This window comes from Hordeum vulgare, chromosome 5H (genome assembly GCF_904849725.1).
Source record: "Hordeum vulgare subsp. vulgare chromosome 5H, MorexV3_pseudomolecules_assembly, whole genome shotgun sequence".
Taxonomy (NCBI): domain Eukaryota; kingdom Viridiplantae; phylum Streptophyta; class Magnoliopsida; order Poales; family Poaceae; genus Hordeum; species Hordeum vulgare.
This window is the reverse complement of record NC_058522.1, coordinates 510,445,230-510,462,144: the sequence shown is the minus strand read 5'-3', so window position 1 is coordinate 510,462,144 and position 16,915 is coordinate 510,445,230. Positions and strand designations below refer to the sequence as shown.

The 16,915-nt window shown below is 43.4% G+C and overlaps 1 protein-coding gene, 1 long non-coding RNA gene and 1 pseudogene across 4 annotated transcripts; 1 reads left to right on the top strand and 2 right to left on the bottom strand.

The window, feature by feature from the left end:
• Nucleotides 1-1,308: 1,308 nt before the first annotated feature.
• LOC123451857 lies at nt 1,309-6,208 on the bottom strand (annotated as a pseudogene).
• Nucleotides 6,209-9,451: 3,243 nt separating this feature from the next.
• LOC123451859 lies at nt 9,452-11,483 on the top strand. The gene is made up of 2 exons (XR_006632506.1): nt 9,452-9,636; nt 10,161-11,483. It is a non-coding gene; the product is annotated as an uncharacterized LOC123451859 (long non-coding RNA).
• LOC123451858 (mucin-1-like) lies at nt 11,220-14,865 on the bottom strand. 3 transcript variants are annotated; one of them, XM_045128400.1, is made up of 4 exons: nt 14,721-14,860; nt 12,185-13,241; nt 12,023-12,106; nt 11,220-11,878 (listed from the first exon to the last, which is right to left on the bottom strand). In XM_045128400.1, exons 2-4 carry the CDS (start codon nt 13,209-13,211, stop codon nt 11,748-11,750), a joined length of 1,242 nt encoding a protein of 413 aa, XP_044984335.1. In that variant the 5' UTR covers nt 13,212-13,241; nt 14,721-14,860; the 3' UTR covers nt 11,220-11,747. The 3 variants fall into 3 exon arrangements, with proteins under 3 accessions (XP_044984335.1, XP_044984336.1, XP_044984337.1); XM_045128401.1 differs by lacking the exon at nt 14,721-14,860 and adding an exon at nt 13,863-13,976; XM_045128402.1 differs by having other exon boundaries at nt 11,826-11,918; nt 14,721-14,865.
• Between the last annotated feature and the right edge of the window lie 2,050 nt (nt 14,866-16,915).

The following is a 16,915-nucleotide window of genomic DNA, read 5'->3' as shown; positions in this document are numbered from 1 at the left end:
ATATGGCAAGACTGAGTTGTTCCTTGTGGTTTCAAGGCATTTGGCTCCCAGGCTTATGCCTGAAAAATTATGGCTAGGCTAAGTCATGGCTACAATGGAGGGCACTTGAGGGCATTATGTTATCCTGCTCGCTGTAGTATTGATACTTGGATGTAACATCATCTTGTCGTGCTGCTAACTTGTGAAGACAAGCAGCCTGTTTTCAAGGAATCAATGGTTTGGCACCTTTTGCATTGAAGATGACCTGATGTTGAGTCTGATGGAAATATTGAGAATAATGGCAGGCCGCATCCTTTCTATGGTCCCTTACCCTTGGGCCCATGGCATTTAATTTGACAGGCAACTCTCTGTTGTCAGAAAGGATCTGCAGATATCCTCATCTGGAGGAGCTTAAGTTAACTTTTTAAGGATGGCTTCCAGCTGTCCTTCACTCAATCTCTCATGTTAGTGTGTTTGGTGATCTCTTGGGATTTGCAATGGATGTCTGTCACAAGCATCAGAGGGTGGGTAACAAAAGTTTAACATGTCTTGGGCGATATCTTTGAAGCGTGAGGAGACGGCTAAACAATCAATGACAATCCAGCAGAGAAGTAAATCATAGTCTTCTTTTTTGGAAGCAATCTTAGCCATTTAAATGTTTGCTACTTGTGTAGTTGTGTAGTAATAGTTGCATACCTTGTACATTTATCATTTGAAACCATTTTCTCAGCTCTGGAATACATTCATCGTCTCAGTTGTAGAATACATCTTGTAATTACTGCATTTGAGATATACTACCTCTGCACATTTGAGATATATTACATTAGTGTAAGACTGTAAGTCTTACATTATATGATACGGTATGATGTTCTGTCTGTTGTTTGGCCTTGTTGGTAGATTATGTAGAGGTATATTTCTTAACTCGATAACTTTTCAGTGAACATAGCGTTTAGATCTGTGCTTGATCTGTGTTCCATGTGCCAAATGTAGCTGTGACATAATTCTGTTCTTTGTATTTGTTATTGTTCTATTATTGTTCATCTACTTATGCTTCTACTATGTTCCATCTTGTAAGCTGCATAGTTTGCTGGTTGTTGTGTAGTCTGTGTCATCAGCAAGGGCAAACTGAAAAGTATTCATTCTCATCCTCCATATAGATTTAAAAATTCCTCATCAATCGTTACAAAAGCACATGTTTACCTATTAGCATGAACTGAAATTAATTGGTGTTAGTTGCATTTTAGGCATATTAACAGAATTACCTTACCTCATGTTCAAAGTTATTTGAGCGATGATATAATTCAATCTGCATAACATTTGACGATACAGTCACCAAACTGAAAGCTTCTTAAATAAAACACTGTCTACGGCAACAAACAGTGTTTGCAAAGAGACAGTTCTGTGGTACGAGTGTACCATACATATTTTGATATTTAGTTTTGTAAGGACAACAAAATTGAACAAAGTATCCTATCCTCCAATGTCTAGAACTAATCCAGAATAATTACTGCAGAATTTTTGTTACAAAAATAGAGCTTCATGTCCATTGAATGACAAAACACACTGAACACTGGAAGCCTCGGTGCTGGTCACTTGGGTGAGGCCATCGAATGCCGTCATATCCTCAGTTGATCAATAATCAGATGAAGCCATTGGGGATTATTGCACATCAACATTCCAAGAACCAAAATATATCTTGAGCAAACCTTATTCGAGATATCCACCCTATCAACACAATCAAGTTGGACTGTCGCTCAGAGTTTGCGGTACATCAGTGAGAGTATTTACAAGTCAATGCATGTTTTCTTCAGTGTATTCTAATACTTGAAACTGGCTTTAGTGTCATCAGCAGCTCCTAGCCTGATAATCAAATCAAAGGCTAATCCAGCTAGCAGCAAAACTGGAAGCAGTGATGTTACTTGCTACCTAGCATGGACTGCCAATCATGGGTTCTGGACTGCCCTCTGGTAAAACCAAGCACTGTTTCTTCATAGATTTCTGATTAAATCCCACAAGCTGATGAGGCCTACGGTGTCTTCATGACAAACCAGTGCGACCAACAGTGACCCTCGCCTCTGGAATAGGAGCTAGATGAACTGAAATTTTCACTGTTTGGAGATTTGCTAGTTTATATACATGAAGGCATTCCTGTAAATCTGCATCGCATGTCATCAAGACCCACTCTAAATCATCATCCAGGTACTTTACAATCAAAAAACTTATGTCTACTATACTCAAACGTCTTGCCATCTCCTGCTTCAGTTCTTGAAAACTACACTCAGGCTTCAATCTGAACCTGACCTTTTCTGAGCCAAATGCGGCCTTTATTCTCATACCTGTATCTGCATTCTGTTTCGGGGGTGATGGGCTTCGAGAAGAATGCTGCCCACCTAAAGCCTTTTGGTTCAGATTATGTAACAGATCTGGTGCCTCCTGAACTGGGAAATGTCCTATTATTGATGCATTTTCTGTTTGCAGAGTCTGGACAGGGCTGTGATTTACAGGATTTCCTGACATAAGCAAATCAACTCCAGCCTGAGGTGGATACTTTGTTGATCCACCACTGCACGATGACGGGCTTGAATCAGAACTTTGGCTGCATGATGAGTGTGAGTGTGAGGTTGATGGCACATTATTGCTTAGCCTGTGGTGTCCGTGCCTCTCAAAATCAGTAAGATTGCTCTGCTTATGTGGAGGAACTGTGATGCTCCCTGATAAATTGTTGTCAGATGATACAGAGGTGTTTGTGAGATCCTTGTACAGGGTATTAAGCTGGAAAGCTGTCTCTCCTCCATGAACTGAATCAATGATCTGCTGCAGCTTTCTTAGAGAATGGTCTACCTTCTTGATCTTTCGTGATGGCCAGCGATTTATGCCATGCTGCCTGCATATTCTTTTGAGGGTGGTAGGACACACTGTAAGAGACAAAAAAGTGTGGTGAGTATGTATCCACCCAAGCTAAAATAGGGTTCTTATTTTTCATTGTTTGACAGTAGATCAAGTGTACATGACAGTACAAGTATTCTTTCACACAAAACGTATGATCACACCTTGGAGACACAATGTTTGTCTTCTTTCTTTTATCTGAAAGGAATAGTTTAGCTATGTTTGACTCATGAACTTCAATGCTAGCTGTACTACTTATAGAAAGCAGCATAGCATGTCAACATGATGAATTCAGAGTCCTATTTTTCGTCTGGTATGACTTACATATGCCTGTCTGTGCGACAGAACACTGCACAATATCTGTTGCGGAGGATGAATGCAAGTTTACGAGATACTGATCAGTTCTAGGCCAACAAAGGGGGTTATCGTCAATTATCCCCTCCTTTAGTGATCTAAATGCTCTTATATTTCTTTACGGAGGGAGTAGTAATTTACATGTTATGGCAGCTCTTGAGAGTCGGCTATACTGCTCTATACCTGTTTTAGTTCTCACTGTGTTCAATTTATTGTGATTAATGAAGATTTGCCTTCTTTTCCCCTTCAGGGTAACAGCACAAAACACAACAAAAGGTGATAAGAATGTTCGTATTTTATTATGAGGTGCATGCAGAGGTTGACTTTCTTGTTGAGACAACACTAAAAAAAATCACAATGTGGAGACAACATTTTCTTATTGAGCATTCAATTTAGCATGCTGGGTCCATGGCTTGGGCCACCATAGATTAATGACTGATGGTATCTACTAAAACAGTAAACTATTCATAGCTGAATCTTGCATTTACGTGACAAGTTACGGTTACTAACCTCCAAGGCTCCTTGCTGCATCTTTCAGGCTACCAGCAAAGTACTGCCGAAGAACTGGCAAGCTCACAGTCTTCTCCGTCTTTGTGCGCCTTTTTCCTTTGCTGCCTTGTGCACTTGTCTGAGCACCAGCTAGAGATAGACCTTGTCCTTCAGGTGATAGCATACCATGCATACTTAATTCAGCTAAATCTGATTCTTTTGAAGTCCCTGCTAGACTTGTCCATGATGCCTCCTCTCTATGTTCTGTTGCTTGATCTCCAAAGGACAACTCTTCAACTTTATTCTTCCCTTGAGGACCGAATGTGTTCAGCTCATTCCTGTCCAGCATTGCCTCATCACCCATCTCCTTGTCTGTAACCACACGTAGAGTTCGACAAGTATTGCGCATGGTGCCTGACAAGGAGTCCAGCACTGCCTTCTGCTCCTCGAGGGCTTCACAGTTGGTCGGCAGAAAGAACTCTAGCACAAAGTCCGCTGTCCCAGTCCGTGTGCACCTCAACCGAATTGCCACGGCACCTTTTAAGTTGAAGATCTTGGCATGGTGGGACAATGGATAGTGTTCTTTAGCTGAAGATCCAATGTCTGGTAAGAAGCATGGCTGGTTTGTTTCAAAGGCTTTCCCTGCAACCCCTTGTCCACGCAGAAGGTGGTGGTCAGAGCAGGAGTCATGGAAGTTCTGCATCTGGGGATCATTGACGTAGCATGCTGTGTCGATGGTGGAGATGCAGTACGGGTAGTTCTCATCGGTGTGGCGGCTTCCCCCTTTCCCTTGTTGAGCACATGTGACCCAGGTCTGAGCTAATGGGAGATTGTGGGTGACGCAGGCTGCTCTTAGGACTTCTAGTATCTCTGGTAGAGCATCTCTGTAGGAAGCACTGTTGAACTGATTGATAATCAGCAAGAGCAGCCATGGAAGTCATGAGAAGATATCAGTACCGTTATTTCATTTGAAGGTATTTATCTACAATTACTAGTACTGTGAGATGTGGTACACACTAGGTTGATAAATTATTTTACAAGACAATGAGCCATCCCAGGAAGCTGCCTCACATAGTAATTAACTTAACTGAAAAACAAAGAAAAAAACATTTTTCTTCCTCTCTTTCTCATTTGTCCTCTCTGGTGGGTCCTGCTTTACTAGGTTATCCGACACTGATTGGAATGCCATGTAGGAAGACAACATGGTAAAATCGCTCTGTAACCACCGAGTTTCCGATGTTGGAGAGTTTAAACAACTGGGTTGAGAGTTTAAATAACTGGGTATGTAGTTTGTACTAGAGATCTAGACTTTGATGAGAGGAGTAAATTTTCTCACTAGTATGTGGGTATTAAAGGTTCAGTTGTAATGAAACCAAAACTCAGCAGTGATACAAATCTTTGAGTTTTTTCTTGCTGCCTACCTTTGTGGCGCGTGGAGTGCTTGAAACTTCTGTGCTTCTCAAGTTAACTGCCTGCAAAGAGCATTGCCATTAAGAGATCTCACATCTAGGAAAAGGAACATGATTGTTCCCTACTGTAGGCATTTGTCATGTGTCTTAGAGATGACACCAAACACTCTCTTTCTGTGCAACTACACTTGCTGCAGACTAATGTTTGAAAACTTTCAGGTTAAGTGAGGAATCAATAGTTGAATACCTGGAGAGCATTGCAGATGTTGTTGATCTCTGAGGTGAAGTTGAGCTTCTGCCTGGTCATGATCAATTCCATGACACCCAAGCACGAGTAACTCCCCTTCTCGAACACCGGCAGCCCCATCGTCCCATGGACGTCCAAATCCTGTGCATATTTTACCCTGGGGTATTCGTAGCTGGTGAAGAGCCGAACGTCCGGCGACCACTCAGGTAGCTTGCCAATGAACACCCTCCCGGGGAGCCCAACCGGTGAGGCCTCAGACCCAGCATCTGCAGAGAAGTGGTAATGCGTGGACACGTCCCTGAACTGTATGAGTCTATCTGAGGTGTTGTCCAGCGTGAACGGCTGCCCGCTCGTTGTCAGCACCAGCTTCCCATCACTGTTTTTTTGCGGCACCCATAGCTGCACAAGCATGCCGGCATCTCTCTGCATCTGCTTGATGTGATCCAGGGCTTGCTCGAACCTTTGCCGGACGGTGGAGGAGGGTGGCTGAATCCACAGGGCGCTGCTTGCACCTGCCGGCATCGTGGTGGTGGTTGTGGCATCTGAGAGGAAGGTGGAGGGAGAAGCAAAAAAGTTGGGTGAGCGTGAAGTGTTGGGCGCCACTTCAAGCCAGGCGTTGTCGCCGGAGAGCAGCTGCTCCAGGAGGTCCAGGTCGCCCTCCGACGACAAGGCGCGCCCCACGGAGATGCCGGGCTGGGCGTCTCCCCCTTCCATACAGGTAAGGCTTCCTTCAGAACCTGATCACACAATTTGACACCATAACACTGCATCAGTTTTACATCCTCAAAGAAAGAAAGAAAGATAGATAGATAGATAGCCTTGGAATTGAAAGCAAGAGAGGATGCAAGTCACAAACAATACTTGTGCTCTCCTGCTCGAAACCAAGAAGCGCATCTTGGGCGAACCAAGTATTAGAGGGAGGGAAGATCTTTGCGTATGCGTATGCGTTTGCGTTTGTGTTTGGATTGCGGGGCGAGGGTGGTTGTAGGGGAGAAGACATCATTTTCTGCAGAAAGGAAGCAAAGAAAGAGATTGGTAGCTGCTCACTGGTAATCGTATGGTGTGTCCCCCTCCTGCTCTTCCCTCCCTCTTCCTCCTTGGCTCTACGCTGGCCTCCTCCGCCGGCAAGTAGCAGCTCTAGAAAAGGCTCAGTGCTCCACCAGAGCGCCGCACCCCCACCATTCCTTTCCAAAGGCGCCCCTGTCTGCCTGCTCGCTCTCTCCGCTGCCGCTGCCGCTGCTGCGAGATGGAAAAAGGAAAACTGGAAATTTGCTGTGCTTGTCCTGGCCTTGTTTGGCCCTGCCCTCGCTTTGCTTCTGCCTTTCATTGTCTGGCTTTGTCGTAAGAACAAAGCCTGTGGGGCCCACCACTGCGTTTTTTAATTTCTCATTTCTTTATTTTGTTAGAATCTTTCCCTCTCACTGGGGGGCCCAGCACCACACAGGATTCCAACTATGCCCACTTCCCTGTTAAAGTCAACTCTGTGGCTACTTGTGTGGCCTGGCTTCAGAAGGGTTACCTGCAGCGTCTCCTCCAATCAGCTGTGTAGGTTGTGCTTCATCATAAAATTAAAAAAATGGTCTAAGTTGTGCTTATTGGGTTTTTATATCATCTAGATAAAGCTAAAGAAATGGCGCTCGGGCGCGTTGTCCCTCATAAACCCTTCTAATTTTAACAAGAATATATGCGAAGCCGTTTTCCTCTCTTTCGCAATACCAATATACCATGAATGAATGGTTATACGGTAAGGATAAACTAAGGAAGGCTTCTTTGCTCACGGAACTAATTGCGTCAAGCTGTTTTCCTCTTTTCCACCAATACCAATATACCATAGGCGGTTGTATGACGAGGATAAACTAAGAGAGGCTTCTTTGCTCACGGAACTAATTACGCAAGCTGTCTTCTTCTCTTTCGCAATACCAATATACCATAGGCGGCTTTATGACGAGCATGAACTAAGGAAGGCTCCTATGCTCACGAAACTAATTGCGTCAAGCTGTCTTTCTTTCTTTTGCAATACCAATATACCATGAATGAATGGTTATACGGTAAGGATAAACTAAGAAAGGCTCCTTTGCTCACGGAACTAATTGCATCAAGTTGTCTTCCTCTTTTTCTTAATATCAATATACCATAGGTGATTATATGCCGAGCATAAACTAAGGTAGGCTCCTTTGCTCACGGAACTAACTGCGTCAAGCTGTTTTTCTATCTTTCGCAATACCAATATACCATAAGCGGTTATATGACGAGCATAAACTAAGGAAGGCTCCTTTGATCACGGAACTAACTGCGTCAAGCTGTTTTTCTATCTTTCATAATACCAATATACCATAGGCGGTTATATGCCGAGCATAAACTAACGAAGGCTCCTTTGATCACGGAACTAAGTGCGTCAAGTTGTCTTTCTATCTTTCGCAATACCAATATACCATAGGTGGTTATATGCCGAGCATAAACTAACGAAGGCTCCTTTGGTCACGGAACTAACTGCGTCAAGCTGTCTTATTATCTTTCGCAATACCAATATACCATAGGTGGTTATATGACGAGCATAAACTAAGAAAGGCTCCTTTGCTCACGGAACTAATTGCGTCAAGCCGTCTTCCTCTCTTTCGTGGTACCAATATACCATGGGTGGTTACGTGGGATGTTGGGGGGGGGGGGGGATAGACTAAGGAAGGCTTTCTCGCTCACGGAACTAATAATGGACCATCGCCTTATTTTTATAGTGACCATTGCCATTAGAGATCTTTTTGTTCTACAGTTGCTGATGTGACCACTCCATTAAGGGGGTTTGTTGTTATGTGAACCAGTCCTTGTGGTTAGAGGCCACATGCAAGGGCACTAAGATGCAGGCCACAGGTCTTGCATCAGTGATGTCACTGCATAGAGGGGGATCCGGGAGGGTGCACTAATTGGAGATTCTGGTGTATATAGTTGTGTAGGGTCTATAAAATTTGTCACCACTGTGCAACGAACGGGAAACCACAGATTCCCGGGTACTTATCTGGAAAGCTAGGCGTTTTAGTATCTTCCCAGTTCCCACTACCGTTGCGTACACACGCCACATGATTCCCTCTGCCAACAAATTGCATCACAAAAAGTAGTGTCCCGAGAAATTCTCTAAAGCCTTCAAAAAATTAAGTACAAGAAATATCCTGAGAGGCTAAAAGTGGTTGTGTACCTTCCCGTAAAAAAAGTGCTTAAATAGCATCATAAAGAAATGCCATAAAAATCTTTTCGACTCTATCAGGGAGGAAACTTCACAGATCCTAATTAGGTTTATGAGTTGTGGGCTGTCTGGCACCAAAATTTTATTTTAGCCGTGGATGCTTTATGAGCTATGCAGCTTCCTTTTTCTAGAGATCCCAGATGCACTTGCATAGTTAAATATGGACTGTGCTTGCTCCCAGGACTGCATCTTGTAAAGCTACATATGTACGGCCAGTCACGTATCTATATGGGATTGGTTAGTGCTTTAGTTTAATCGGTTTCCTCTTATTAGATCTTTACCTTGCTCAGTTTTCTATGCCTGTTTACTTGGGGAATATTAAAAGGGTAGGAAGTTGTTCAGAACAAGGATCAATTAGTGAGCCAAAATAATGGTGGTTTAGGTGGGGATACATGTGATCCCCAATACCAAAGTCCAATTGGAGAGGTTGATTATGGCAGGGCTATAGATTTTTCTTCCCAATGCTGTTCCCTTTTGGGAGGGCTTTAAAGATTGTCAGAATGTTAATTTGCTACAACTTACTATGTAAGTGCTGCTAACTGCAATTTGCTTGATTCCTCCCACGAGAACGTGTTTCTGCGCCCTGATCAGGGAGGAAGGCACTAAAATACTGCCTTGATTCATTATTCCATGACATGTCTAGGAATCTTTGATGCCTCTTGGCAATGCAACAAAGGCAACACGGTACAACTGGTGCTATCTGATATTTTTTTACATTTGGAGTGTGCTATGTGCTATTTCAAAAGGAAAAAAAAAAAAGAACCATGTGAACTGTGATTAGCTCACTTTGTTGCTATTTTCATTTAATCATAACCTCATTTATAATTGTGGGGAGCATGGAAGCACGCCCATTTGCAATATTTATTTCTCATGAGCTAATCTGTTTTCTTTTGCCCACATGCGCTTGTTTATGTCAGCATCCATTTGTTGCTGCATATGGAGGTGTACATTGCCCTTGGATCAACACGGAGAAGACACTAGTTGGAGGTGACACCGATTCTTAAAAGTGCAAGGCACCGCACCGCAAATGCTCACCTGTGAGTTGAGTTACCTGTTACCCTGACATCACTAGAAACGAAAACAAATGCAGTGCCCACCTTTTCTCTTGCTTTCTCCTTTTTATATATTGGTTCAGTCACTAGCCTAGAGCCCACTGCAAATAGATCTAATTGCTACTTGTCTCATATTTGACCAAAAGCCCTGTTGTTGTTTAGTGGCATGCCAACACCATCAGCTCCACCAGCTATGGAGAAGGTCTTGTTAATTCCCACCAATCAGATGCCGGCTTGGCTGTTAAAATTCTCCGGCTGGCGGGCCCCGAGCCAGTGGACACCTAATGCGCGCGGGGCCCGCGACGAGTCACCACCAACACAGATCCAATCTCGGCATCAGAACCTGTAAAACTAGTGTTGGTGCCATCGTCGCTTAGCGATTAGCTTTCGGCGAATGGTTTGCGCTCTGGGTTCGTTGAGTTTTCTCTTGTGTGATCTTTTCGGAGGCTGCATCACTTGTTGGTATCTGTAGTGTTTTTTTGCTGAAGCTGTTCAATAACGTTGTACAGCAGGAAACTTCTGCTCGGAACCGGCATCGAAGAATAGACTTTGCTCTTTTGCTCGGAACTGGTATTCAAGAAGTGGCTTCGCTTGCCAATGGCGATGGCGGGCTACCGAGAAGAAGATTAAAGCGTGTGTGATTTCTTCAGAGGCTGCCACTTGTTAATGTATAGTGTTTTTTCTTCCTTGGGGTTATTCAAGAAAAAGCTGGCTGGATCACATAATCAACTGGGAGATGCACTCAATAACGGATACTTGGGAATCTGACAACTAGGCTGGAAGCTGTGCCTGAACTGCATCGAACTCTGGGGATTTGGATATTCCAGGTCAATGGAGATGATTCATGCATGGGTTTAGTTTTAGCTTCGCTCCATTACCGGGACAAGTACCCCCCATGGAGCTCAGCTCGCTGCTGAAACTTTCTTCCTTGTCGACTTTGCTGCGCCAATGGCATGCTTGGAAGCTTATTCCCACATGACTTTGTTGCGCCAATGGCACGCTCCGAAGCTTAGTTTGATCTCCTTGACGGTGTCGATGGCGTGAAGTCTTAGAATGGTTGTATGTGGTTTGAAAATATCTGATATTCCACTGGCAATGCTCAATTCAGGCGACCGAGAGATTCAGTATGTGCCAGTGAAGTTACAGAAATGACAACAAAGTAAGACGTGAAACAAAGCAGCCCCATTTTCGCCGCTGCGTGAGAAGGCATCATATAAACTTTAATTTCTTTTTCTCTGTATCATTGAGAAGTTGTTGGTCTGTAGGAACTAGTGATGAGAAGATAGAGAGAAGACCAAAAACTGTATCATTGCTACTGTGCATAAACATAAGATCAAATATGATATGCTGGTTGGGAGGGAGCATGCCTGTCCCGATCTGTACTTAAACGATAAACTTGTTATTAATGGTCGTGGTGTCGTCATGGTTATGGTGCATTTGTATATATAAGCATCAATAATGAAGCATCTTAGTCAGATTATCATTTCTTTTATTCGTTGCTGACGGAGTTCCTACTCTGGTGGCTTTGATCCCCCACCCGTGCAATTAAACAAGATGCAACACACGAATAATACTGGCACAGCCTACGTCAGTGCAACCCGTTGAATATGCTGGTCAGAGATTAGGGGAGACTGTGAACCACATGCCCCATGTTCAACAGCAGTTGTCTTACCTACCTATGGGGTTCATGGTTACAGTAGATTAGATCCATCAAAGTTCAGGCAAGGTGCGCCGCTATTATGCGCTCTCGGCACCATGACAGGGCCTGTCTGTTCAGCTAGCATCAAGTCTTGGAGATATGCATGAAAGGATTATTCTCACACATGCAAAAACATGCTGACCATGTTGCAGCACTCGGGTGGCAAGATTTCGTCATGAGAAAGCTTCAGAACAATCCTTATGCGGTGACATGTCTGGTTTTTTTTGCTCTTCAGCGGCGGGCTGGGAATGGCTGGAACGGCAGACGCATGCCGAAAGTGATCTGAGTTGGAAGTGATGGATGGTCGGTTGGCGGAAGCTTCCCGAGTACATTCAGAGATTTCATAAAAGCTTCAGAACACTCCTTATGCGGTGACATGTCTGGTTTTTTTTGCTCTTCAGCGGCGGGCTGGGAATGGCTGGAACGGCAGACGCATGCCGAAAGTGGTCTGAGTTGGAAGTGATGGATGGTCGGTTGGCGGAAGCTTCCCGAGTACATTCAGAGATTTCATCTTTTGCAGCTCCTTTCCTGAAGGAGGTAAGGGAATAAGTGAAGCCAACCGCTCAAGCTATCATAAACAGATTCATGATGATCAGCATTTGAAAATAGAAATGACTGGTGCAATGTTTAAATGCAAGCACAAAGCTGCAAAAAGTTCAGACTGAAGAATACCTTCTTCGATCAAGAGATTGACTGCTCGTTTCTCCAGCTCAATGGCATGCTTGCTCCGGCCAGCAGGTGACAAAGACTGGAGCGCTACAGTTCAGACAAAGGACACATGTTTTAGATCACAGTTGTGATAAATTTGTTGTCAACTAAGGATAATGAACTTACTGCGGATGTATTCTTCCTGCTCTGATTGCTCATTATTTCTCAGGAATGCCTGCAGCCGAATAAACCTCGCTTTCCAATCTTGATCCCCTGATCTTTGGGAATCAGTCGGGTTACGTGTCGTAGCAGTAGCCACAGCATCACGAGGTGCTGTACTAGTAGCCACGACTTTACAAGGTGACGTATTAGCAACCGTAAAGTTCTGAGGCATGGCAGTAGACACAACACTGCGGTGCTGTGGACTAGCAGTCACAACAACACTTGGTTGGGCAGTAGCCATCCGTGGAGATTGTTTCGCAAGAGAAAGGTGAGCTGGCAAAGTTGCAGGGTGCAGTGCCGGGGCAGTAGCAGCAACCACTCCTCCTGGAGACTGTTTCGCAAGAGAAAGATGAGCTGGCAAACTTGTAGGGTGCGAAGCAGGGGCAGTAGCAGCAACCACTCCTCCTGGAGACTGTTTCGCAAGAGAAAGGTGAGCCGGCAAACTTGTAGGGTGCGAAGCAGGGGCAGTAGCAGCAGGAGGACGCATGGAAACAGGAGCTGATTGAGTATGAGGCACATTGAGGGTAGCAGCAGCTGCAGCAGGAGAAGCGGAAACAGGAGCTGATTGAGCATGAGACGCATTGACGGCAGCAGGAGATGTGGAAACAGGAGCTGATTGAGCATGAGGTGCACTGTTCTGAAGCTTCAAACTTTGTTCCTGCGGTCCACCAGTAGCAGGTTTGTTTGAGCTTAGAGCAGTGGCACTCTCTGCACCAGCAGATGCGCCTCCTTTGTTTTGGTCTGTTTCAAGCTTCCTACGCACATACACAAGATGGCCATTTGCCCCGGGATTCCCTGGCACATGATTGTTGGTTAGACTCAGGGGGGCATTAGGTTGCGGCCTCTTGATGCCAACGGTCTCAGCAACTTTGTCTTTAGGAAATGTAGAAGCTCTGGCCTGCTGATTAACATCATTCTTGGGTTGCTTAGGTGACTCCCTCGGTGCTGCCTTTTTCTCCGAGATCGAATGTGGGTTGTCACTAGCAGGCATGGTGCCTCTGCAGAACTGCAGCCAGTCAACCTGGATTCAAATATCTATTCATCAGTGATGAATTTGCAAAGTAGGTACTACGAATATCAACAGCGAAACAAGCTATTAAATCAACATGTACCAACTTGCTAGGTATGTCTACGCGCCACTTAAATTCTGTAAAATTTGCTTACATTTGTTGTGCAGTCTCCAGTCACAATCCAATACTCATTGCACGATTACAGGACCTCTGCTTATGCAGCTGTCCGTTAAATGCTAGTGCAGCTAATCAGCCTGGTTGGGTTCATTCCAATGTCTACTCATCACATCAGTGCTGAATTCGTAAAGCAGGCACTACATAACTACGGATGTTCACAGCCAACAAGTTACCCAACACGTATTAACTTGCTAGGCCTTTTTGCCACACAGTTCCCAGTTAGAAATAAAAAACTTGGAAGATCCATCTACATGGCACTTAAAAGTTTTGCAATTTTCTTTACATCTGTTGTTCAGTTTCCAGTCACAGTCGAATACTCATTATAAGATAGCACGACCTTTACTTGTGCCGTTATCCAGAAAATGCTAGTGTGGTTTAAGTGCAGAGTTCGGACGGAAATCATTGTACATTGCAGTACAAAAAATAAAAAAACCCAGCTTCCCTCTACTACCTACCTGTGATTAGCAATTTCAGATTGTACATAGCAACTGGCGAATGATATAGTTTACGCAGAATGATCCCAGTTCATATCTGAAAAAAACTGTTCATCCATACATATATCCTGAAAGCTGAAAAAGACTCGCTTTTAGTTTTTTATGTGAAAACAAGTAGGCCACGGCTAGGGTAACTAGAGGATGTGTTGCCCACTCCACAGTCAGGTCAATTCTATGCATATGTTATCGGTCAGGATTAAGGGCACCAGAATGTAAGGAAGCAAATGCAATCAACTCATGTAAGAGCATCCGATACACAATACAATCGTCCACTACCTGTGTCAAAAAAAAAAAAAAACGCCGGTTTTACATGTCGTCTCTGGCCCCAAAGATGAAGAGCATCGGGCGAGGCATGATCAATCAGGAACATATACTCCCTCCGTTCCTAAATATAGGTCTTTTTAGAGATTGTACTAGTGGAGTACATACGAAGCAAAATGAGTGAATCTACGGTCTAAAATATGTCTATATACATCCGTATGTAGTCTTCTAATGAAATCTCTAAAACTACTTATATTTAGAAACGGAGGGAGTAGAAACAGTAGCAGAACGTAATTAAGCGAATGCAGACCAAGTCGTGTGAGGGCGAGCGCCCAGCCCAATCCAATCGAATCCACTGTCCGTGTCGCAAAAATGCAAGTGCCCTTTTTGTCCCGAGGATGAGGAAAAACACCCGGGGAGAGACCGGGAACCACACCACCGGCGGCGTTCCAGCAGGAACCACGCCGCCGGGGGCCGGCCGGCCGGCGGCGAGCGCGTCGTGGGGTTGCGGAGGGGAGGGGAGGGGATGGGGTTGGGGTAGTCGGTCGCGTGACTCACCTGGTGGACAGCGCGGCGGCGTCGGGGAGAGGTCGGCGGGTCCGGGGGGGAGCTGGCTAGGGTTTATCGGCGGGGAGGGGGAGAGTAGCTGAGGCTTGCTGGAGAGAGTGGAGACTGGAGCTTTTTTTTTTCTTTTTTCTTTTTTGGGGTGGAGACTGGAGCTGTGGGGGGGAATGGAGCGGAGGTGGTGGGAGTGGGGACCTCCTATGCGCCGCTCGTTGCGGCCAACTGCCGAGCGGACGCACAAGGGGGTCCCCAGACTGGGCCGCCCGGTTGTTCCTCTTTTTTATGTTTTTCTCTTTCTTTTCTGCTTTTTTATTTGGTTCATTTCTCTTTCTTTTTTCCCTTTCTTTTCCAATTTGAAACGAATACATTTTTCGCATATTAAGAATACTTTTTGAAGATGCAGAACATTTTTTGTAACCGCTGACATTTTTAAAGTTATGAGCACATTTTGAAACATGAACACATTTTAAATTCAGCGAACAGAATTATTAAACCATGATCATTTTTCAAATCCGCGCAAATATTTTGAAACCGCGGGCATTTTTAAAATTGCGAAAAAAATTCAAATTCGTGAACAAAATTTTAAAATTGCGAACATTTTCGAATTCTGGTTTTTTTTATAAACATAAACAAATTGCAAATTCATGAACAAAAACCATGAACATTTTTTGAATATGTGAACAACTTCTGAAACCACGAACATTTTTCAAATTGTGAACGAAATTTGAAACATGACCATTTTTCGATTTGTGAACAAATTTTGAAACTTTGAACATTTTTTGGATTGTGTACAAATTTTAAAACCGTCAACATTTTTGAATTGTGCACAAATTTAAATTAATAAAAAACTAAATACAAACAAAAGAAAATACAGAAAAAGGAAACATGAACATTTTTTAAATATGTGAATATATTTCGAAATTGAAAATATGTTTTGGATTGTTGTACAAATTTACAAAAACAGTTACTATCTTTTAAATTCCGGAACATTTTTATATTTTTGATGAAATTTACAAAAACAGGAGCTATTTTTTAAATTCCAAATCATTTCTATATTTTGACCGATATTACGAAACAGGAATATTGTTTTCCAAATTCCTATATAGATTTCATTTTTTGAATTTGAAGAACAATCTTCGAAAATCCTGAAAAAAAATCTAAAAAATCCAAAATATATTTTGAAATTGAAGAACATTTTTGAAAACTCAGAATTTTTTTTGAAAATTTAGAACATTTTAAAAAAAATCCAGAACATTATTTTAACAAGAAAAACATTTTTCGAATTTGAAGATTTTTTTTATCTCAAACATTTTTTAAGAATCCAGAACATTTTTTGAAACAAAAACAGAAAAGAAAAAAATAAACAGAAGAAAATAAAGAAAGATAAAAAAAAACTGGTTCAGGAAACCTTCTAGAAGTTTCCTAAAACCGGGGAAAAATCGACTGAAATCTGGACGCTCTAATGGACCAGCCCAATCTGAAGCGATGGCTCCCTCACCGGTTTGTTTGGTCGACATTTGGATGTAGAGAGAGTCAAATAGGATTTTCCGTGGGAGTGTGGCAGTCGGGCGCCCTGTGGACATCATGGGCCTGCTGGTCCTGGGTCTGCAACAAAGAAGCCCGTTTGTGGAGAAATGGCTGCTAAATAAAAAGGATAATATCACTAGTTCAACCTTAATTCCCTAAAATAAACTCTAGTTCGACTTAAAAAAGACAAAATCATTGGGATTTTTTGTTTTCTGAAATATAAAAGCACTAATTAAGGGGAACCTCAAGGGATCCCTGGTGCACGCGTGTTCAACAAGTGGTGAAAGAAGAGGTGACCGCATAGATTTTTTCCCCTTTTCCTTTCCTTGGATGTGTTGGACCGCATGGAGCACACACACGCGGCGCCCATGGAAGCATACTTTTTTTCCTTTCTCGTTTTGATGTGCTTCACCTGCACGAGACGTGTCTATGTTGTCGGTGAGAGCACATGAGTGATTCGCGTGGAAGCGCACCTCCTTTTCCTATTTCGCTATTTTGGTTGTGCTCCACCCCATGAAGCATAATATTTTTTTCTATCTTTTGGTTTTGCTTCACCATAAGGAGAACACTTGCGATGCATGTGGGAGCACAAGTGTATTTGGTGCAGTGCACACCTTCATTTTCTTTTATTCTGATTTGATTGTGATCCAATGCATGGAACA

What these genes read in the sequence shown, in the direction of transcription:
- LOC123451858 (XM_045128400.1), bottom strand. Translation starts at nt 13,211, where the DNA reads ATGCCTGCTAGTGACAACCCACATTCGATCTCGGAGAAAAAGGCAGCA. An exon ending in GCAGGAAGAATACATCCGCA is followed by an intron (nt 12,107 to 12,184) that starts GTAAGTTCATTA and finishes TCTGAACTGTAG; the next exon opens with CGCTCCAGTCTTTGTCACCT. An exon ending in CAATCTCTTGATCGAAGAAG is followed by an intron (nt 11,879 to 12,022) that starts GTATTCTTCAGT and finishes TACCTCCTTCAG; the next exon opens with GAAAGGAGCTGCAAAAGATG.